The sequence below is a fragment of the Hyaena hyaena genome, unplaced genomic scaffold (genome assembly GCF_003009895.1).
Source record: "Hyaena hyaena isolate Hyena2069 unplaced genomic scaffold, ASM300989v1 scaffold_209, whole genome shotgun sequence".
NCBI classification, from domain to species: domain Eukaryota; kingdom Metazoa; phylum Chordata; class Mammalia; order Carnivora; family Hyaenidae; genus Hyaena; species Hyaena hyaena.
Genome location: NW_024080844.1, coordinates 203197 through 227012, shown reverse-complemented (window position 1 = coordinate 227012; position 23816 = coordinate 203197). Strand labels below are relative to the sequence as shown.

Below are 23816 nucleotides of genomic sequence, written 5' to 3'. Positions count from 1 at the left end.
GAGGTATGTCTTTCTTTGGGAAAACAGGAAAAAAGCTATTGGAAAAGCTGAAGTCAAAAGGTCAACAGGCATGACACCTCAGGTGTCAATGTCAGGCATACCAACTGGCACATGAAATTCGGGGATCTCAAACTGTATTTTCTTAAATCTGTTACGTTTCTACACACATTTGGGATACTTTTAGTGTTCCATCAGGGTGTTCTTACTCCAGTTTGAAGACTTTTGTTTTACATTACATGCAACTATTTAAGTGTATCTTTCCACACATGAAGATTTTTTAAAGCATGTATATAAAGGCACTAGAGTAATTTGATGTTGATTTTTTTCTGTGCTTTCAACAAGTGGAAGCCATTTGAAGGTGATATAATAGGGTATGTGTACATTGCTACTCTAAATGTAATGATTTTTTATAGACAAAAGATGATTAGAGCCTTGATAATTATATAGAGAAATGGCCTTTATTCATTCAATATCATACAACTTCAGAGAAACTGTGTTAATCAGCCACTATCATAGAACTGCTGTGTAAAGTTTAGTAAAATTTAGTAGCATACAATCGTCATTTATTCTCAACAAATGAGGGATGGTTTAGGGTTGGCTGATTTCAGTTCAGCTTGTTTATGTGTCTGGAGGTTGAATGATTTGGCTGGGATAATAAGTAGATACTGCTCCAAGTATCTTTCTTCCTCCCCCCTGGGACCAGCAGCTGACTTGAGCATGTTCTCCTCATGGTAATGGCAAAGGGGCCAAAGCATATCACTGGTCAAACAGAGTCAAGGGTGGGGTTGTTTCCCACAGTAGGAAAGTACTAGTTTATGGTAAAGCACATAGATACAGGGAGGAGTAAAGAACTAAGACCATTAATGCACTTTACTATCAACATTAAAATCTAAAACCAATCTTTCAGCATCATACAGTAGCTTAATATTGATTAAAAGAGACTAATTAAATTGGCTCTGTTGTTAAAATAAAATTAGTAGACTCTATAATGTGGAGTCTTTATACACCTTAAGATTAATTCAGAATCACTAATAGAAAAAGTGACTCTTAAAGTATTAACAGGGGCAAGCATGGTATTTATGCATTGAAGGTAACAAAAAGATGAGACATAATCACTCAATGGAAAGAAAGATGACTCAGACAAGCTTTCAAGCTCCCAGTTTATAACCTGACATGGCAATCTATACGTGCTATTTTATGCTAGGATCGCAAGGGGTGGAAGGAATCTGGTCACAGGTGATTTAATTCAATTAAGCCCATTAAGATAATATTTTAAACACAATATCTGTGTAAGGAATATCTGTAACTCAGATACTAGTGGCTAAATTTTATATTTTCTGCAGCAGCTCTTTATAATATACAGCATCTTCTTTGAACTTCATTCTCATTTTCTCACTTAGGAAATAATCTGTAAATTATCATTCATCACTCTACTGTGTAAAGGATGTTTAAAAAATCTAACCTTACAAACAGAATGAGAAAATACCAAATAAATGTTTAAATTCAGAAAGAGAATTTCAATTTTCTAATATGGGTTTTTCGAAATATTTAACATATTTCATATGACCAATTTTCAATAATCTATAATAGTAAGCCATACGTAGAAGTCAATTTTGTAAAACTTCAATGAGGAAGAACACTTTTTCTAGAATCCTTTCAGTGAATCATATATCAGGACGTAAAAACCTTCCTCCCTATTGAGTCTATATTTGACTATTGAGTCTATATTTGAATAAGCATTGGTAATCTTGTTTCATTCTGGCATTGGGCTATTTGTAATCATTTCCTTAAATATAACTCACGCTAACTGTAGGTGCTTACAAAGAAAAAACATAAATGATATATCTCAACCTGAAAACTTGGTGAACCACTGTGAATGAAAACAACAAAAACTGAATCGTTCTGATGAAGTCTCAATCTTTCACAAAGAAAAACTTGCAAGAGACTAGTGTATCTGTTTGCTTACAACTGCCAAAATATCAGTCAACTTTAAGAAGTTTCCATGGAAATATCTTTAAAAGTCACCAAGGAAAGAAACTATTTAATGGTACTTTCTATAAATGTTTATACACTAAATTTTTTGCATTTGTTTGAATTAGTTTACATTTTTTCCATCTTTTTAAAAAACTTTCTTTGTGACTTGGAAAAACAGCCAGCATATAGAACAGTCTATACCATGTATGTGAAGTTTCAACTTCCTTGTAACTAGTCAACTAGTTATTCCTGAACCCTAACAGCCTTCTGTACATCACATTTCTTCTCCATTTGACAGGTAAGCACTGTACTTAAAGATATAATAATAATTTCCCTTTCTCTTCTTTATGGTTGAATTATATATTCCTGTAGTCGATGAATATATTCCTAAACAACAGTTTGTTTTGCATGTTCATAAACAGAATTACACCGTACATTCTTCTGTGACTTCCTTTCATTCAACCTGTATGCTGATTATCCATCCACATGGATTCATGGAGCTACACTTCATTCTCACTGCTGAATTATGTTTCACAGTATGAATGTGAAAACAACGCTACTACACCTATTATTTAAATACGTATTTCTGGCAAAGATTATCAAACTTCAGAGTCCATTAGATTCATCTGGGGAGACTGTCCAAAAATTTAAATAAAGGTTCCTAGAGTCTATCAAAACTTCTGATTCAGTAGGTCTTGGTCAGCGTGTTAGAATTTGCATCCTTAACAAGCTCCCAAGCGACTGTTAATCCCTGACTTTTACTTGAAGCAAATAAGACATTTCCATTTACTATTAGATATATCTGAATTTCTATCAGCTTATTTTCTGTTTTTTAATTACCCCATTTAATTACCCACAAATATTTGATCCTACTTTCCTGTTCTCTTGGATAAACCAAATATTCTAATCCTTCCCCCTGGCCACAATAGCAGTTTGGATTTTGTACTTTGGTTTTATTACTTATTAGCTTCCTGAGAAATTATGTCATTTATTTCATACTTCCCAAGTGTGTATAATGCTTATTCAATATCAGTTTCAAAAATGGAATGATCATATCTATTAAATTAGTAATAGCTGAATAGATGCCTAACTTTAAATATCTCACTGCATTTATTATAAATATAAAATTTCCTTTGAAGTCTGTTCTTTAAAATACCTTGTAGCTACACTGCTACTTACAGGCTGGAAGGCAAGAAACATAAATAGGTGAAAGATCTACTAGGGATGCCTGGGTGACTCAGTAGGTTAAGTATCCAACTCTTGATTTCAGCTCAAGTTACAATCTCACAGTGTCGTGGGTTCAAGCCCCACATCTGGCTCTGTGCTGGCGATGCGGAGTCTGCTTGGGATTCTCCCTCTCTCTCTATCCTCCCCCCACTTGCATAAGTTATTTGAAAAGTTGAAAATAAAATGTCTTTAACATTCATTTCCCCACCTATTATTCTTATAATGCTGGTCATGAATGCTATGACACTAAATCCAAATTTGTTAAATATTCAGAAACTTAATTCAGTTAACTGTGAAGGAAAAAATGTCACCCCACTGGCAGGTGCTGTATGAAATAAAGGTCAGCATATTTATCAACTACCAAGCCTAAAACTTTTCCCAGTACTTAAAGAACATGGGAAATTATAAAAGACACCTCAAGCCCTTACTTATCTACCTTACTCAAGTTTCTCCATGTTATTTCTAAAAAATGAATTAAATTAGGTTTCATGCCGCTGTAAACTAAATACCAGCTTCTTAAATTGAAAGGAACTAATTATACTTTGGGGTGGGGGCAATAGAATGGAAATCTAAAGATACTCTAAACTTGTATGTGTTTTAGAGCATACAGGTCTATCTTTCTACTCAATAAGAAAATATCATGTAGTAATCAAGTTGAAGACAATAGATAAACACTTTCACCTATACATTAAAAATATACTCTGGGGGTACCTGGGTGGCTCAGTCGGTTAAGTGTCTGGCTTGACCTCAGGTCATGATCTTGCGATTCTTGAGTTCAAGCTCTGTGTCAGGCTTTATACTGACAGCTCAGAGCCTGAAGTCTGCTTCAGATTCTGTTTCTCCTCTCTCTATCCCTCCTCTGCTCATGCTCTGTCTCTTTCTCTCTCTCTCTCAAAAATAAGTACAAACATTTAAAAAAATTTTAAGTATTATTTTCTATTTTGGTGAAAAACATTCTCCAGATAATCTCACTGCTTAAGAAAAGATTTTTAAATAGTGTGGAATAGATTCAAAACATGTTCTCAATATTAACCACAAAATAAGTAGTTTAAAATTCCTAATCTATTTTCAAGGGGGCCATGACTTAGGACTTGATATTTTAAAAGAAATGCTTGTGAATATTTAGTATAACCCAAGAAATTTTTCATGCTATAGTCTCCAATTAAGAAAAAAGAAAACAAAAACAGAAGTGCCTGGGTGGGTCAGTCAGAGCATCTGACTTAGGCTCAGGTCATGATATAGTGGTTCTCAGGTTCAAATCCCGTGTCGGGCTCTGTACTGACAGCTCAGAGCCTGAAGCCTGTTTCAGATTCTGTGTCTCCCTCTCTCTCTGCCCCTCCCCCACTCGTTCTCTCTCTTTCCCTTGATCCCTCCCTCTCTCTCTCAAAAACTAGACATCTTTCTATAACATGATAAAAGGTAAAAAAAAAAAAAAAAAAAAAAAAAAGTAAAAGAGAGAGAGAAATGTACTACTTGTATCAAATGAAAATATCAGATCTAAATGAAGGTAGGTAGGAAAGTGTCTTAGAATTAGCACAANTCAGATTCTGTGTCTCCCTCTCTCTCTGCCCCTCCCCCACTCGTTCTCTCTCTTTCCCTTGATCCCTCCCTCTCTCTCTCAAAAACTAGACATCTTAAAAAAAAAAAAAAAGTAAAAAAAAAAAAAAAAAAGCAAAATGAAAGTAAAAGAGAGAGAGAAATGTACTACTTGTATCAAATGAAAATATCAGATCTAAATGAAGGTAGGTAGGAAAGTGTCTTAGAATTAGCACAATGCATCATAACCCAAGTAGGGCCCATACTGCCCTTGCAACAGGGGAGGAAAAATGTAGTTCTTGGGTAGTTTACTTACTTATCATCTATTTCTGGTAACTCCAAAAGCAATGTTTAAAAGTGTACAGCCCACTCCTAATGTCAAATTCATCATCTCAAATTATATTTATTCAGCAATCTCATGAATGTGACTCTGTAGTTCTCTCAGTGGTAAAATAAACAATACGGCTAAAGTGATGTTTCACAGTTTAAAGAGAAACATTTGGATAACAGTCTATATCCTAAGAAATGCTACAATTTTAAATGAAGATGATGCAACACCAGTCATTGTTTTCTAGTAATATAAGCTTTTAAGATTAAAAGCATTTTTCAATCAATAAAAAATACATTAAAGGCAGTGTGGACAACTGGATTCATTAATGCCTTGCTCAGATACTAAACACCTATTTCAAAGCCAGAAAAACTAACTCCTTACACTCATATGAAACTGCACTGTGCTGGACAGGGCTGATGACCATCTTTTTTAAGCCTGTGCAGGATGGAATGTTATAACTATATTGCCCAGATACTCTGGCAGTTGTGCTTTCAGATGTGAATCGATTTCCAGCACTGAGATGCACTTATGTAAGATCTGAAAGGTAGCAACTTGGTGGTCATCCTGCTTTGGATATTTCTGTTGCAAAGAAATTTACATTGTAAAAATGTGAAGGTTTTCTGATATAATATTTCAATATCCAGTCTCCAGCTTTGTATCCATTACAGTGAAAGATTTCTGATCCCTTGATTACAGCAACAATTTTACATTCATGAACTCAACAGAACTTGATCTTAAAAGGATGACAAAAAGAATAGCTCTCCTGGTCTACTGATAAGAGGCTTAGTCTACAGATCTCTAACCTTTCCAACAAGTAAGCTTAGGTAACAACATTAAGAACAGTGGAAATATATGATATTCTGGCCTGACATCTCTCTCTCTCTCTCTCTCTCTCTCTCTCTCTCTCTCTCTCTCTCTCACACACACACACACACACACCTTGAAAAAACTGACAATTAAACTAGACTTACCAAAAAGAAAAAAGAGAGAAGACACAATGCCAGTTAGGAATGCAAGAATGAACATTACTATTGAGACTATAGAAATTGAAAGGACTATAAGAGAATGCTATCAACACCATAATCACAACAAATTTGAAAAACTGAACAAATTCCTAGAAAGACAACAATTACCAAAAATGAATTCAAGAAAAGAGAAAATCTTAGGAATTTAAAATATTCTCATGAAGTCCAAGTCCAGATATTTTCACTGATAAATTTCATCAAATATTTAAAGAAGAAATACCAAAGCTTTACAAACTCATTCAGCAAAGACAGAAACAGTTCCCAACACATTAAGGCCAACTGTACCTCACTATCAAAGCTGCAAAACATAAGAAAGTTACAAATATCTAAAAAATACTTAAAATATTAGCAAACTCAATCCTACAACATAAAAAAGGATTTTACACTAAAGCTAAGAGATTTTTGCCAGGAATGGAAGAATGGTTTAACATTTAAAACAAAAATAACAATAATGAACTATTCCATATTAAGGACATAAACTACATCATCTCAGTAGACAGAGAAAAAACATTCAACAAAATCTAAAACTCATTCATAATAAATACTCCTGGCAAACTAGGAATAGAAAATTTAATCAATCTGATAAAGGGCATCTACAAAAATCTCACAGCTAATAGGATACCTAATTGTGAAGGACTGAATACTTTCCCCATAAGGTAAGGAAATCCCCTCTCTTAAAAAAAAATTTTTTTAATGTTTTATCTATTTCTGAGAGAGAGAGAGACACAGCATGAGCAGGGGAGGGTCAGAGAGAGAGGGAGACACAGAATCTGAAACAGGCTCCAGGCTCTGAGCGAGCTGTCAGCACAGAGCCCGACGCGGGGCTCAAACCCACAAAACACGAGATCATGACCTGAGCCAAAGTTGGACACGACCGACTGAGCCACCCAGGCACCCCAGGAAGTCTCTTCTGCCATTTCAACTTAACATTGTACATGAGCTTTAACCTCATGCAAATAAGCAAAAAGATATTAATAAAGGAAGAAATAAAATTATTTTAATACAGAGATAGCATGAATCCTAAATATAGAAAATCCCCAAAAATCCACAGTAAAATTAAGAGAAAAAAATACAAAAGAGCAGCACAATTGCAGGATGCAAGATCAATAGGTGAAAATTAACTGTATTTCTGTACTCTAGCAACAAACAAAAGTCAAAAATAAAGAAAACAATTCCATTCACAATACATTTAAAGTAACAAAACACTGCATGTTAACTGGAATTTTAATGAAAATGTGCAAAAAATTATCAAAAAAATAAAACTAATAAAATATTCAGGAATAAATTTAATAAGGCAAGTTTAAGACTTGTATACCAAAAATTATAAAATAATTAAAATGGTTAAGACAAAAACACAGCGAATTATAGACCAATTTATGACTGCATGTGTAAAAGTACCAGTGATAAACACAGCAACTTGTCAAAAGAATTCCACACTATGCTCAAGCAAGATTTATTCTAGAAATAAAATATAATCCGATTATCAGAAAATGTAAATACATAATCCATTACATCAACAAATTAAACCATATGAGTGTATCAATTTTGACTAAAAAGCACTTGATAAAATACTAAGTTGCTCCTAAGAAAGAGTTAAATGAATTATTTGAATTTAATACAGACAACTTTCCAAAAGTGGATATCCTAACAAGTAAAAGACTGAAGCCCAGTCAACTAAATGAAACAGATGAGAAAATAACTATCACTAGTATCATGGAATACTGCCTTGTAAGAAGAGAATGCAATAAATCATTTGAAAAGAAGAAATACAAATATCATGTTTGGCTACTATCAAGTATAAATAGCTGAAAGACTTTACTAAAAAGCTACTAGATTAAATAGGAAAAATTTATAAGGTTCCTACATAAAATACAAACACCCAAATATCAACAAATTTTTATCTTCTCTTAGAAACAATACTTAAAATAAGGAATTGAAAAAGTATTTTATTTAAAATAGTAACAAAAATTATAACATACATAGAAAAAAACTAACCAGAAAAACCTTGAACCTAAATGAAGTAAACTATTAAAATCTCACTGTAAGATAGAAAATAATCCAAACAGAAAAATGCCCTTTCTAACTATGTGGGAAGATGTACTATCTTAATAATGCCAGTAGTTCCAAAATTAACAAGTAAATATATAATGTAATTCAGAAGAGAATCCCAAAAGAATTCTTCTAGAATTGGAAAAATATAATCTTAAAGCACACATGGAAAAGTAAATGCAAAAATTAAGTAAGAAATACATGAAAATTTAAAACAGTAGGAGCAAACAGCCCCTAGATAGCAAAGCATTTTTAAAAGTAGGTTTCCCTAACACAAGTGTGCTGTTTCGAAGGGGCACCTGCACCCCAATGTGTACAGCAGTGCTACTGACCATAGCCAAAGTATGGAAAGAGCCCAAATGTCCATCGATGGATGAAGGGATAAAGAAGATATGTGTACACACACACACACACACACAATGGAGTATTACTCAGCAATCAAAAAGAATGAAATCTTGCCATTTGTAACTATGTGGATGGAACTAGAAAGTATTGTGCTAAGTGAAATTAGTCAGTCAGAGGAAGACAAATATATGACTTCACTCATATGAGGAATTTAAGATACAAAACAGATGAACATAGGGGAAAGGAAGCAAAAATAATATAAAAACAGGAAGGGGGGCACAACATAATAGACTCTTAAATCTAGAGAACAGGGTTGCTGGAGGGGTTGTGGGAGGGGGGAAGGGCTAAATAGGTAAGGGGCATTACAGAATCTACTTGTGAAATCATTGTGGCACTATATGCTAACTTGGATGGAAATAAGTACGTACGTAAGTACGTAAGAAAGTAAGTACGTACGTAATTAAGTACGTAAGTAAATACATAAACACATACATACATACATACATACATACATACATACATACATGAAAGTAGGTTTCCCTAGGAGTGCCTGACTGGCTCAGTGAGAAGAGCGTGCAACCTCTCCTCTCAAGGTTGTGAGTCTGACCCCGCATTGGGTGTAGAGATCACTTAAATAAATAAACTTAAAAAATAATAATAAAAATAAGGTATGTTTCCCTTGACCAGGAATGAAAAAATTTGAAACTGTTAATATCTGGTATTTATACATATTAAATATTGATAATAACTTCTATTCATTAATGATGGCCAATGGTTAATGTATATATAAAATACAAGATAACAGTAAAACTCAAACCATTTTAATTAAATGCATGGTAAAATATTAAAAATGAAAATAACTAAACAATTATTGAATACCATCTTATAAGAGCTTTACATGTAACATCTTCCTTTCATGATCCTCATAAGATAGGACTCTCTCTATTTAGTATAAGATGAGTTAACCAACTCGCATAGTCAGTGATAGAAAAAGGATTTAACAATGAAGTGGTAGGTTCAAAGAAAATTCTGTATGCTAATAGAGAATTCGACCTACATATACATGTTAGACCATAACCTACTAGAATCTAACAATGAAATTATGTCAGTATATTAGTGAATAAATAATAAGTGGAAATAAGGAAAAGTTATCATAATAAATAAGATTTAAATTGTGCTTTTATCTGGGATGCCCGGATGGCTCAGTCAGTTAATTGTCTGACTTTGGCCTAGGTCATGATCACACTGTGCCTGAGTCCGAGCCCTACGTTGGGCTCTGTGTTAATAGCTCAGAGCGTTGAGCCTGTTTCAGATTCTGTGTCTCCCTCTCTCTCTCTCTGGCCTCCCCCAACTCGTGCTCTGTCTTTCTCTCTCTCAAAAATAAACAAACATTTAAAAAAATTTTTTTTAATTGTGCTTTTTCTTCTTTTAAAGAGTAATTCTGTGTTCATGATACGGTGCTAAGCTCATCTTTTAAAAAAAGCCTGAGATTATCAATAAAAAAAAGAATCAAGGAGATTTCCTAATGCAGAAGTTAAATTATAGGTGTTTACTGTTATTGTTTTAGTAAATATTTAAGGGGGAGGAACAAATACAGAAGACAAAGGAGTAAGGCAATCAGATGATTTATCTTCCAACCCATAACATTTTGAAAAAGAAAGAAGGCACTACTATTAATTATGACAGTACAAGTGTAAACTAGGGCTGGCAAAGCCAGACAGTTGGGTCACCCTAGTTAAGAAAAATATGTTATCAGAACAAACTGAGGGCTGATGGGGGTGGGGGGAGGGGAAGGGGGATGATGGGCATGGAAGAGGGCACTTGTGGGGATGAGCACTGGGTGTTATATGGAAACCAACTTGACAATAAACTATTAAAAAAAAGTTATCAAAAAATAACATGCTATGATATTAACAGCTAACATGGTTTTAAATACTTCCTATGTTAACATGCATTCCATGGTGCAAGATTTTATCTGTCTTATTCACTATCCCTATATGGGTATTTGTGCATAGTACTATACATACGTGTGTGTGTGTGTGTGTGTGTGTGTGTGTTTACACACATAAAATTGTTGAAGGAGAGAATAGATTTCCTTTAATTAAAAATGGATTCCTGTGTCTATACAATATAGCTTAATCATTTAAACATCATTATGACCTAAGTTGGTGAATAAACAGTAGTTCATGTATATAAAGACTTAGAGTAACAACAAAAAGAATCTACAAACCCATCTTTCTGTATTAAATATGGGTGACAGAATACTGAAATTAAACAGCAATAAACAAGTAATGATGGTACACTGCGTACTTCTAACTTAGAGACTAATAACAAAAACAAAATTTAAACCTAGACGGAAAGTTATTCATTTTAAAATATGGTCTTTTATGCCAGGCACAATACTCAGCCAACATCAAAAGACAAAACTGCTTTAATTTCTTACCTGCACAGCCAAAAGCCAAATGGTATCTAGAAGAGGGGCTGAATTTAACACAGCACACATTAGCCTTTGCCTCAATGCTGGCCACTGAGTTGTCCAGGTTGGTAGACCACAGCTTCACTAAGAATAAAGGACAAACAAAAATGAAAAGAATTAAACAATGCATTAGCAAATGCTTCTGTAAACTATCAAGTTTACTTATTGCTACAGTTGCCTTTTCGTATTAATCCAAAGCATTTTAGTTTAGGAGAACCAATACTGTTTAAACTGAATGACTGAGTAATAGAACAATGTAGTGAAACCAAAGGAGCATAGTTTCCAAGTCAGAAAACAACAGAGAAAATCAGTGTATACTGATAGGTAACATGATCCCATATCTAAGGCATAAAAGATGGCTAAAAAAAAAAAAAAGCAATATGGAGATACATGTGTATTTGTTTTAGTATTTTTTAAATAGCGTGCATGGGGGGTGGGGGATGGGATTTGGTTGACTCACCGGGTAGAGCATGTGACTCTTAATGTCAGGGTTGTGAGCTCAAGCCCCACCTTGGGCACAGAGCCTACTTAAAAAACTGCTGTGTGTGTGTTTCTCAAAAGTGTCACGGGTTGGAAGACGAATCATATAGGCACCCACTCCTACACACACACACACACACACACACTCACATAGTCATATTATATATATATATATAATGTATATATTATATATATTATATATACATAATATATACACACACACATTTTATATATACACACACACACACACACACACACACAAATACAAATGCAATTTAAAGTACCTAGAAGCAGTTCTTATTTTTTATTTCAACTGAGAATTACATGATTTAGGGATGCCTGGGTGGCTCAGTTGGTTAAGTGTCTGACTCTTGATTATGGCTCAGGTCATGATCTCATGGTCATGGGATCGAACGCCAAGCTGGGCTCTGAGCTGACTGTGGGACTTGCATGGGATTCTTCCTTTCCCTCTCTACTCCTCACCCACTCATGCTCTCTCTCTCTCTTTCAAAGAAATAAATATTAAAAAAAATAGAATTTCATGATTTGAAAATTTTATATAGGAACTCAGTTACATGACTTAAATGTTTAAAGTAATATTATGAAATTATTTAGCTAAACTTTAAATATTTGTTTCAATATTTGATATTTAGTCTATTCCAATGGTATATACTGAAATTTATAATCATTAAAGAATGGCAAGCTGATTGATTAGAGCAGGTCAGATCTGAAAGCAGAAAGAGAAAGGTGAGCTATTGTCTCATAAGATACCAGAGCATCCATGATTGACTGACTGACTGATTGATTGATTGATTGAAGGGGCAGAGGGAGAGAAAGAGAGAGAGGCTCCATGCCCAGGGAAAGCCCAAAATGGGGCTCCATCCCATGGCCATGAGGATCATGACATGAGCCAAAATCAAGAGCTAGATGCTCAACTGAATGAACCACCCAGGCACCCCCATTATATTGTTTTTAAACAAAAATGTCTTCACAGACAATAGAATACACAAATAAAATAGATTTTCAAGATATTGGTTATAACACCGGTTACACATTAGAATAATAAACAGTAACAATAAAAATCTTCCTATCCATCTTTTCAGTGGACACCAATGTTCTACCCTGAACTGGGTATCAGTTAGGGTCCAGGTATTGTGTTTTTTTTGTTTTGTTTTGTTTTTTTAGGTTTATTTGAGAGAGGGAAAGAGAGAGGGACTCCCAAGCAGGCTCCACAGTCAGTGCAGAGCCAATGCAGGGCTCAAACCCACAAACCATGAGATCATGACCTGAGTTGAAACTAAGAGTTGATCGCTTAACCAGCTGAGCAACCCAGGCACCCCAATGGGTATTGCTGTTTTTTTATAAGCTCTTTGGGTGACTCTAATGTGCATTTAGGGCTGAAAACTAGTATTAGGATGGAGTAAAATTTTAGAATCTTTTTTAAACATTTTATTTCATTTTAGAGAGAGCACAAGCATGAGCAGGGGAAAAGGACAGAGGGGTGGGAGGGAAGGCGGGGGAGGCAGGTGGGCACTCCCAAGCAGACTCCACAATTAGCAAGGAGACTGATATAAAATCAAGAGATAGATACTCAACTGACTAGCCACCCAGGTGCCCCTAAAGTCTTTTCAGGAATACTAATATGGTAATAGGAGTAAAATAAAAAAATAATAAGATAAAAAATGGTATTTCATAAGAACAGAGATTCTTTCCTGTGTAAATAGGATAATTTCTTTTATGAGCGGAATTCCATACAACATTTCTTAATATGTAGACTCTGAGAATAAAAATTAACCACTAAAAAAGTTATTTACACCCTAATGAATTTATTAGCCTTCTAAGATGAAAATAATACACTCAATATTCAAATAAAAGAGTAAGAGTTTTAAATAGTAATATTTGATTTATTTCATGTAATTTGTAATAGGAATCATTGTGCTATTTCAATCAATATATAATTGTCCAGGGAATTCAGATATACAATTCTGAGATGAAATGGCTACCTGAACCTAAAAATCTACAGGTCAAATATTGCATTTATAGGTTAGAATATCCAGAGTAGGATTGTACCCTAACAACAAAGCAAGCCAAAGTTAATCTACAACAAATATCCGTGGAGCACCTACTGTTCCCATAATCCCACTACTAATAACTACACCCTTTATAAACAAATGTTATAGATCAGTGTTTTATGAGAATTAAAAATAAGTTAAGTATAAGAATGAACTAGAACAAAATAACATTTAAATTAGAAAGTCTTTTTTTATTTCATGGTAATTTTCTCAATGGAGTAATCACTAACATTTTAAAAATAAATCACAATGACAATAGCCAAACTATGAAGAGAGCCCAAATATCCATCAACTGAAAAATGGATAAAGAAAATGTGGTATATATGAAGTGGAATATTATGCAGCCATCAAAGAGGATGAAATCTTGCCATTTACAATGACGTGGATGGAGCTAGAATGTATTATGCTAAGTGAAATAAGTCACTTAGAGAAAGACAAATACATGTGATTTCATTTATTTGTGGAATTTAAGAAACAAAACAATGAACACATGAGGGGCGGGGGGAGAAAAGAGAAACCACAAGAGACTCTTAATAATGATGGTTTATAGAGGGAGGTGGGTGGGAGATGGGCCAGATGGGTGATAGGTATTAAGGAGGGCACCTGTGATGAGTAGTGCTTGTTGTATGTGATGAATCACAGAATTCTTGAAACAAATCACTGTTAGGTTAACTAACTAAAATTTAAATAAATAAGTCACAATGGTAAACATCACGATTACAATTTTCAATGTAAAAGATACTAGAAGTCAATATAACTGAGCTACAACAATAATTAAGGCTTAAAGATATATGGAATATTTACAGCATAGAAAAGAAAGAATGATACATTTTATTTTATTACTGATCATTAAACAAAACAGGTGTTGTCAGTTAAACTGTGTTCCCCAAAAGGATATGTTGTATTCATAACCGCAGGTACCTCTGAATGTCTTAATTTGTAAATAAGGTCTTTGCATATGTAAACAAGTTAAAATGAAGTCATACTGGATTAGGATGGACCCTAAACCCAATGAATGATATCCTTATAAGAAGAAGGAGACTTGGACAGACAGGTACAGAGTACAAAAGGCCAAGTATCGAGAAAAGGAAAAATTAGATGCAGCTACAAGTACTGATTTACCAAAGAGAAGTTTTTCTTTTGAACTTGAGCAAATAGAGAAAACAGGCTTTGTTATATTAAGTTGCCTACTGTTGCAAAGCAAACTGCCCCAAAACTTAGGAACTTAATTAACACAACAAAATTTACTGTCACACAGTTTCTGATTGTCCAGAATCTCTGAGCAGCTCAGCTGGGGGGTTTTGCTCAGAGTCTCAAGCATCAGAGGTCTCCATTCAGCTGAACTAGAAGATCCACTTCCACACTCACTCGCTCAACATGGCTCTCGGTAGGACAATTCAGTTCCCCACAATTTGGGCTTGTGACGATACTGCTAGCGTCTCTATATTCACCAAAATGACTAAATGGAGAATGAAGATAAAGGCTACATGTTTTATATAAACTAACTTCAGAAGTGAAATTTCAATCGACTGGGTGGCTCAGTCGATTGAGTGTCTGCTTGATTTTGGCTCAAGTCATGAGCTCATGGTTCATGGGTTCAAGCCCTGAGTCGGGTTCTGTGCTGATAGCAGGCTCATGCAGCCTACTTGGGATTGTCTGTCTCTCTCTGCCCCTCCCCTTCTCTTTTGCACAGTTCCACACATGGTTTCCTCAACCCCTCAAAAATAAATAAAGGAACTTTAAAAAAAAGGTGACATACCTTCACTTCTGTAGTATCTTACCAATCACACAGACTGGAGCAATGGGGAGGAAGGGAACTACATAAGCATGGGGATACCAGGAGACAAAGACCACTGGGGACATTTGGGATTTTGCCTAACATAACCCTTTTACTTTCATTTGGATACAGGAGATATTACACTTAGTAAATTTAAAGCTTTTAGGAAAGGTAACTATCTAAATTATAAATTATAGGGCAGATAATACTACTTATGATAATACTATTTATTATATTCCAGTTTATTTTTTAGTCCTTTGATTTAAAAAAGTATTTCACTTAGTATGAGTTAACTAAATTTTTTTTTAATTTCGTAAGACTTTAAATTCATATTAATGAATTTAAACACTTTCATATTAATGTGTACAGCTATGAAACTCTGGAATAAATAAAAACCTTTAAACAGTGCTATACTAAAACCAAATACTCTTCAAATTCATATTTGTGGGTTAAAAAACCCTTTAAAGAATATGTTTATTCTAATTCAATACGATAATTCATTGCAAATGATTTTTACTTTATGTATTTAAAAAGAAAAACCTATTTCTCCTAAATAACTTATAAATTAGTTCACAATATTCTTTTATGATTAACTTGTTACACAGCAATACTACAAGCCTTGTTACAATTATTACAAGTACAAGCCTATACAAGTGTTACCAATCCAAGCCTATACTACAAGTATTCTGAAGAATACTACAATCTATAAGCCTACAACATTCATGTTTAACATAAAGTAAGTGCATATATATGTGAAAGTAAACTATTTTAAAAATACATAGCATTTAAATAAGTAACAGGATGAATACAAAAAATGCCACTTATTAGGACTCAGTATTTATTTATGTTTTAAAAAGTATCCATTAATAAATGGATATTACTAAGTACAAAATATATAAAATGTTAAAAATATAAAATATATAAAATACTAACAATAAATAATAATAATTATGTGGAAAATACATTAGAAGCAATTTAAACTATTCTTACTATAATCACAAAGGCAGTATTTTATAACCAAGATTTATAAGTAAAAATCAGCAAACAGTCAAAGGGTGATAAATACATTTACACAACACTAAATATTTTGAGATGGGCATAATGCATTTGGGACTTTTAGTACCAATCAAGGCAGAGTAAGTCCACTATAGCCAATCTCTCTCACTATGAATTTACTGGGAGGTCAGTATCAGTAACAAAAATAAAACAGAAAGGTTTGAGGAATCTGAAAAGTAAAGAAAAACAGTCATTATGTAAAGGAAATTCAAAACATAAAAGAAGTAACCAATACAGGGGTGAAAGTACCATTTCTTTTCTCCTATGCAAGCCAAAGTCAGAACCTCAATGAGCAAAAACTGAGGAAAATCCCTGTGTTTCTGACCATAAGATTGGCAAAAGACACTTCTGCAAGCCACAGGTTGAGAGTAATCTTTATTTTTTCTTTCGTTTTATTCTTTTTCTCTCTCAGCGTTTCTCTACGGTGGGATTCCATCACAGAGCTACAGCACTATGGCAGGCTACTATTCCTACACATACTTCACTTCTGTGGTCATAAAAAGAGAGAAACCCCAACTTTCTTGCCAAAGCCTCAGTAAAAAAGGGAAACAAAGAGTGTGGGAGAAACCTAGAAAGGAAAGCACTGGAGAAGATCCCATATTCTGTGTATGAACAAGCCTAAGTCTTATACATGCAAGATGGACACAAAGGAGTATTAACAAAGACCTTGTGCTCTGAACTACAACTGAAAAGACATCTCAATTTCCAGATTAACCCCTGAATGGCGTATGCATGAAATAAACCAATGTAGCACACCAGAGGCTCTGAAAACCACCCTGAAAATGTAACTCTCACTCATACAGAAAGATGGGAATCTAAACTGCCGATCACCTACGTAAACAAACAAAACAAAACAAAAAACATTCTCCTGAAAATCTGAACAGAACCCAGAGTCTTACAAAATGTAATACTCAAAATGCCCAAGATATAACCCACCAATTACTCAATGTACATAAATCCAGGAAAAGGTGAAGGATTTTCAAAGATACCATCAACAAAAACCGACTGTAAAATCTAGATGTTGGAATTATGAAACAGATTTTAAAGCAACTATTGTTACGGTGCTCCCTGGGGGTAAAAGGTAAACAAATACATTTAAAATTAATGGAGAGAGAAATACTCAGTAAAAATACTGGAACTATTAAATAAGAATCAAATGAAAATTTTAGGAAAAATACAGTAATTTGCATAAAAGAGTTTTGAACTGAATCAATATCAAACTGGAGATTAAAGGATAAAAGAGTTCCTGAACTGAAAGAAGACAAATTACTTAATGTAAAGAAGAGAAAAGATATTGACATGGAAAAAACAGTCAAGGGGACTTATAAGACAAAATGAAAAGGTCTAACATATAAATGGAATCTCAGAGGAGAGGAAAAAGATTACTGCTTTGCTGAATATCTAACAAAGTAGATTCAGAAGAATATTAAAAGGGATAAAAAGTGACATTATACATTGATAAAAGGGTCAATTCACCAAGATAACAATTCTAAATGCTTAGAGAACCCTAACAATACCACTTCAAAAAATCAAAACAACAAAAAAAGAGGCAAAACAATAGCCTTCCATAACTGAAAGAAGAAATAATATCAGATTTCAACATTTTTTAATATTTTTATTTATTTTTAATATTTTTAATGTTTATTTATGAGAGAGAAAGAAAAAAAATGAATGAGCAAGAGAGGGGCAGGAGGAGACAGAAAAGGAGACACAGAACTGGAAGCGGGCTCCAGGCTCTGAGCTGTCAGCACAGAGCCAGACATGGGGGCTCAAACCCATAAATTTCACTGTGAGATCATGGCCTGAGCTGATATTGGACACTGGCTAATTGACCCATCTAGAAACCTCTAAATATTTTTATTTATTTTTAAGGGAGAGTACAAGCAGAGGAGGGGAGACAGAGAAGGGGGCAGAGGATCCAAAGCAGACTCTGTGCTCTCAGCAGCGATACCAATGTGTGGCCCAAACCCACAATCCATGAGATCGTGACCTGAGCTGAAGTCACACACTCAACCAACTGAGCCACCCAGGTCCCCCCAGATTTTAATATTCTTAATAATCAACAGAACAAGGAGACAGAACACACACACACACACACACACACACACACACACAGCAAAAATATAGAAAACCAAAAAAAACCCCACTATCAACAAGCTTGACTTAATTGACATTGCAGAACACTCCACTGGAGAATACTAATTCTTTTTAATGCACTTGGATATTTACCAAGGCAAATCATATTCTAGACCATAAAAGAAATCATAACAAATTCAAAAGAATTAAAGTTATATAAAATATGTTCTTACTAGAATTAACCTATAAATCAAAACCAAAAGATTTCTGAAAACTTTAAGCAAAGTTGAAAATGGTAGAACACATTTAAAAATAATTCTTAGCTAAACATGAGAATCACAAAAGAAATTAGATGTACTTTTAAAAGTGAATGAATAGGGGCGCCTGGGCGACTCAGTCGGCTGAGCGTCCAACTTCAGCTCAGGTCATAATCTCACGGTTCATTGGCTCGAGCCCCACGTCAGGCTCTGTACTGACAGCTAGCTCAGAGCCTGGAGCCTGCTTCAGATTTTGTGTTTCCCTCTCTCTCTGACCCTCCCCTGCTCACACTTTCTCTCTCTCTCTCCCTCTCAGAAATAAAACATTAAAAAAAAATAAATGAATAAGCAGATACATAATATGAAAATTTGAGGGATCAGCTGTAGTAGTACTTAAAGGGAAATATATACCAGTAAATATTTATATTAGAAAAGATAAAAAGGCTCAAATAATGACATAAACCTCAAACTTAGCAAAACAGTAAAAAAAGGAAGTCACACTCAAAGCAAATTTTAAAAGTTAATGAACAAACATCAAATGAAACTAAAGCTAGAAAAAGAAAAAAATCAATAAAATCAAAAGTTAGATATTTGAAAAAGATCATTAAAACTGACAAACTTGATGCCACACTGACCTACATATATAATAGACCAGAGAGAACACAAAATACCAATTCCAAAAAGATATAAACTACCAACGCTCATTCAAGAAGAAACAAGACGAACTGAATAATCCTACATCTACTAAAGAAATAAATTCTTATGTCACAGAGATAAAAGGTATACCACAGGGGACAGTCAATGGTACGGTAACAGCATTGCATAACAATAGTAGCTACCTTTGTGGTGAGCACAACAGAACATAGACTTATTGAATCAGTATGTTGTACACCTGAAACTAGTGTAACATGGTATGTCAACTACATCTTTATTTAAAAAAAATAAATTCTTACTGAAACCTTCAAACAGGGGCACCTGGGTGGCTCATCTGGTTAAGCATCTGACTTTGGCTCAGGTCACGATCTTACGGATTGTGGGTTCGAGCCTGGTGCTTGCTTCAGATTCTGTTATCTCCCTCTCTCTCTCTCTGCCCCACCCCAATTCATTCTCTCATTCTCTCTCTCTCTCTCTCTCTCAAAAGTAAATAAACATTAAAAAAATTTTTTTAAATATATATCTTATAAAACCTTCAAATAAAGAAAACTCCAGGCCCAGAAAGCTTCAACAACAAATTATACGAAAGACTTATGAACCAAACAATGGTAATTCTAAACAATCACTTCCATCTATACCTCCCGCAAAACATGAGAAATCATTTTATAAGACCAGTATTATCCTGACACAAAAGCCACAAAAAAAACATTACAAGAATAGAAAAATAAAGGCCAATACTTCTCATGAATATAGATGCAAGAATCTTCAAAAAAATAAATTTAGCAAATCAAACATAGCAATACAGAAAATAGATAATACATCATGGCCAAAATGTGGTTTGTTCTGGGAATATAAGACTACTTCAAGATATGAAAATAGATCATTAAAGCTCAGGATATTAACAAAAAAAGGAAGAGGAGGAGGAGGAAGAGGAGGAGGAGAACAACATAATCATCTCAAGAGATACAGAAAAATCATGACAAACTTCAACATCCATTCATGATAAATATTCTTGGCAAACAGGGAAGAGAACTTCCTTAACCTGACAAAACATGTCCAATAAAACCCTAACCTAATAATATCCTATTAATGTTGAAAGACTATAAGCATTCTCTATGTTTGCTGTCACCACTCTTTACACCAACATTCTGAAAATTCTTGCAAGTACAATAAAGCAAGGGAAACGTAGGAAAGAAAGAAAAAAGAAATGGACACACTTTGGAAACAAAAAAGCATTAGTGGCTCTTGTGAGGCAACCTAATCAGGTGGAGGTCAGTGGCACAAACAGTGAAAGAGTTCACCCAAGGCCGAATAAAAAAGAGGCTTCATTGCAAGGAAGCCGCAGGCAGGACAGCAAATGAGAGACTATCTACCTGAAGGCGGGGTGGGGGGTGGGGGTTGTAATTCTGGGGGCAGTGAGGAGGTATTAGAACATACAGCATTTTCCTTTTTTGGTAACTGTGCCTGACTGTATGTAGTCCATTGGTCAATTAGAGCTTATGGCCATTTTGAGGTGGACTGCCTAATAAGCCTGTTTGCATTCAGCGCAGCAGTCACTGTGGGCCCTTTTACATTATTCAAGTTTCCATTGCTCAAGTCTGTTGCCTACAAGTGGCCTCTACAACTGTTTGCTGACATGACAGTCCCAAGGAATCTCCAGACATAATCTCTTAAAAATAGAGACTTTGGCAAGTTTATTGAAATAAAATTTGTATTTAAAAATCAATTATTTTTTGGTAAACTAGTAAACAATGAATGAATACTAATGTGTTTTAAACATCATTTTTAATGGCACTAAACTATTTAGTTATAATATTGTGCAGGGTTTGTATGCTGAAAATTATAAAACTGTGAAAAAAAATTTTTAAGTCTAAAATTGGAAAGATAAACCATGTTCATGGAATGGAAGTCTGAGTATATTAAGATATTAATTTTTCCCCAAAATGATCTACAGATTCAATACTCCCAACAGGATTTTCCATTGGTACTGGCAAACCAGATTCTAAAATGTATATGAAAGAGCAGAAAATGTAAAGAGCTAAAACCATTTTCAAAAATAAGATGGAAGACTACTTAACTTCAAGAGTTTCTACAAAGCTACAAATCAAGACAATGGGTTATAGGGAAAAAAAGAAACACATAAATCAATGTAGAATCTTAAAAAATACATACCCTTCTATTAGAAATGGAAAGAACCAGCAGTAAGAAATCAGTAGAATAGCTGAATTCAAAATGCCATCATTCAAATGAATAAAAATGAACTATCTAATAAGAGTATACATTCTTCTCAAATTCACATGAGACATTCAGCAAGACAGACCACAATTGGGGCTATGAACATACCTTAACAAACTTAAAACAGAAATTGAATAATGTATCTATTAGACCACAATGGAATTAAACCAGAAGCCAATAACAGAAAGATAGCTAGAAAATTCCAAAATGCCTAGAGATTAAACAACACACTTTTTAAAAAATGTTTATTTATTTTTGAGAGATCAAGTGAGCAGAGGAGGGTCAGAGAGAGGGGAGGACAAAGGATTTGAAGTGGGCTCTGTGTGCACAGCAGCAAGTCCAACATGGAGCCGGAACTCATGACCTGCGAGATCATGACCTCAGCCGAAGTTGGAAGCCCAACCAACTGAGCCACCCAGGCGCCCCTAAACAACACACTTCTAAATAATACATAAATGAAATAAGAAATCTCAAAAAAGTTATATATTTTGAAATAAATGAAAATTAAAGTAAAAGTTATCAAAACTTGTGAGATGCAAGCACTTAAACAGGGACATTTATAACATTAAATGCATATTACCAAAGAAAAAAGATCTATAATCAATAATCCAAGCTTCCAACTTAGGAAACTAGAAAAAGAACAAACTAAAACGAAAGAAAGCAGAAGAAAAGAAATAATAAAATAAAATCCACCCTAAAATTCATATGGGATCTTCATTGAACTTAAATAGCTAAAACAATCTTGAAATAGAAGAAAACAGATAGAGTACTCACACTTCCTGATTACAAACAAAGCTACAGTAATCAAAACAGTATGGCAGACAAACAGACCAAGCAACAGAAAAGACTCTAGAAATAAACTTTTGAAGATACGATCAAATGATTTTTGACCTTTAGAAAGGTGCCTAGACCTTTCAATGATGGAAGAATAATCTTTTCAATAAGTGGTACTAGGAAAAATGGATTTCCATATATAAAAGAATGAAGTCAGACCCTTACTTTACACCATATACAAAAATCAACTCAAAATGGATCAAAGACATGTAAGAACTAAAATTATAAAACTCTCAGAAGAAAACCAAGGGCAAAACCTTCATTACATTTGGCAATGACTCCTTGGATATGAGACACAGGCAACATAAACAAAATTAGGTAATTTCGACTTCATCAATATGAGAGACTTCTGTGCATCAAAGCACACTATCAACAAATCACGTATCTCATGAGGATTAATATCCAGATTATACAGGGGTGCCTGGGTGGCTCAGGTGGCTAAGTGTCTAACTTTTTTTTTCCCTTAAATAGTTTATTGCCAAGTTGGTTTCCATGTAATACCCAGTCCTCATCCCCACAAGTGCCCTCCTCCAGGCCCATCACCCCCCTTCCCTTCTCCCCCACCCCCATCAGCCCTCAGTTTGTTCTCAGCATTCAAGAGTCTCTCATGGTTTGCTCCCACCCTCTCCCCAACTATTTTTCCCCCTTCCCTCCCCCATGGTCCTCCATTAAGATCCTCCTAATCCACCTATACGTGCAAACATATGGTATCTGTCCTTCTCTGCTTGGCTTATTTCGCTCAGCATAACACCCTTGAGCTCCATCCATGTTGCTATAAATGGCCAGATTTCATTCTTTCTCACTGCCATGTAGTATTCCATTGTATAGATAAACCACATCTTTTTGATCCATTCATCAGCTGATGGACACTTAGGCTCTTTCCATGTTTTGACTAGTATAGAGAGTGCTGCTATGAACACTGGTGTACATGTGCCCCTATGCATCAGCACTCCTGTATCCCTTGGGTAAATTCCTAGCCGTGCTATTGCTGGGTCATAGGGGAGTCCTACTGTTAATTTTTTGAGGAACCTCCACACTGTCTTCCAGAGGGGCTGTACCAGTTTACATTCCCACCAACAGTGTAGGAAGATGCCCGTTTCTCCACATCCTCGCCAGCATCTAGTGTCTCCTGATTTGTTCATTTTCACCACTCTGACCGGCATGAGGTGGTATCTCAGTGTGGTTTTGATCTGTATTTCCCTGATGAGGAGGGATGCTGAGCATCATTTCATGTGTCTGTTTGCCTTCTGGATGTCCTCTTTGGAGACGTGTGTTCATGTCTTCTGCCCATTTCTTCACTGGATTATTTGTTTTTTGGGTGTGGAGTTTGGGGAGTTCCTTGTAGATTCTGGATACTAGCCCTTTATCTGATATGTCATTTGCAACTGTCTTTTCCCATTCAGTCAGTTGCA

At 34.7% G+C, this 23816-nt stretch overlaps 1 protein-coding gene across 3 annotated transcripts in view; it reads right to left on the bottom strand.

The window, feature by feature from the left end:
• Positions 1 to 23816, bottom strand: part of COP1 (COP1 E3 ubiquitin ligase) — a 226234-nt gene that overhangs the window by 76029 nt on the left and 126389 nt on the right. For all 3 annotated transcript variants that reach the window (XM_039242351.1, XM_039242352.1, XM_039242353.1), the window contains exon 15: positions 10931 to 11047. In XM_039242351.1, the coding sequence (XP_039098282.1) occupies positions 10931 to 11047 (117 nt within the window). The remainder of the gene's footprint in view (positions 1 to 10930; positions 11048 to 23816) is intronic.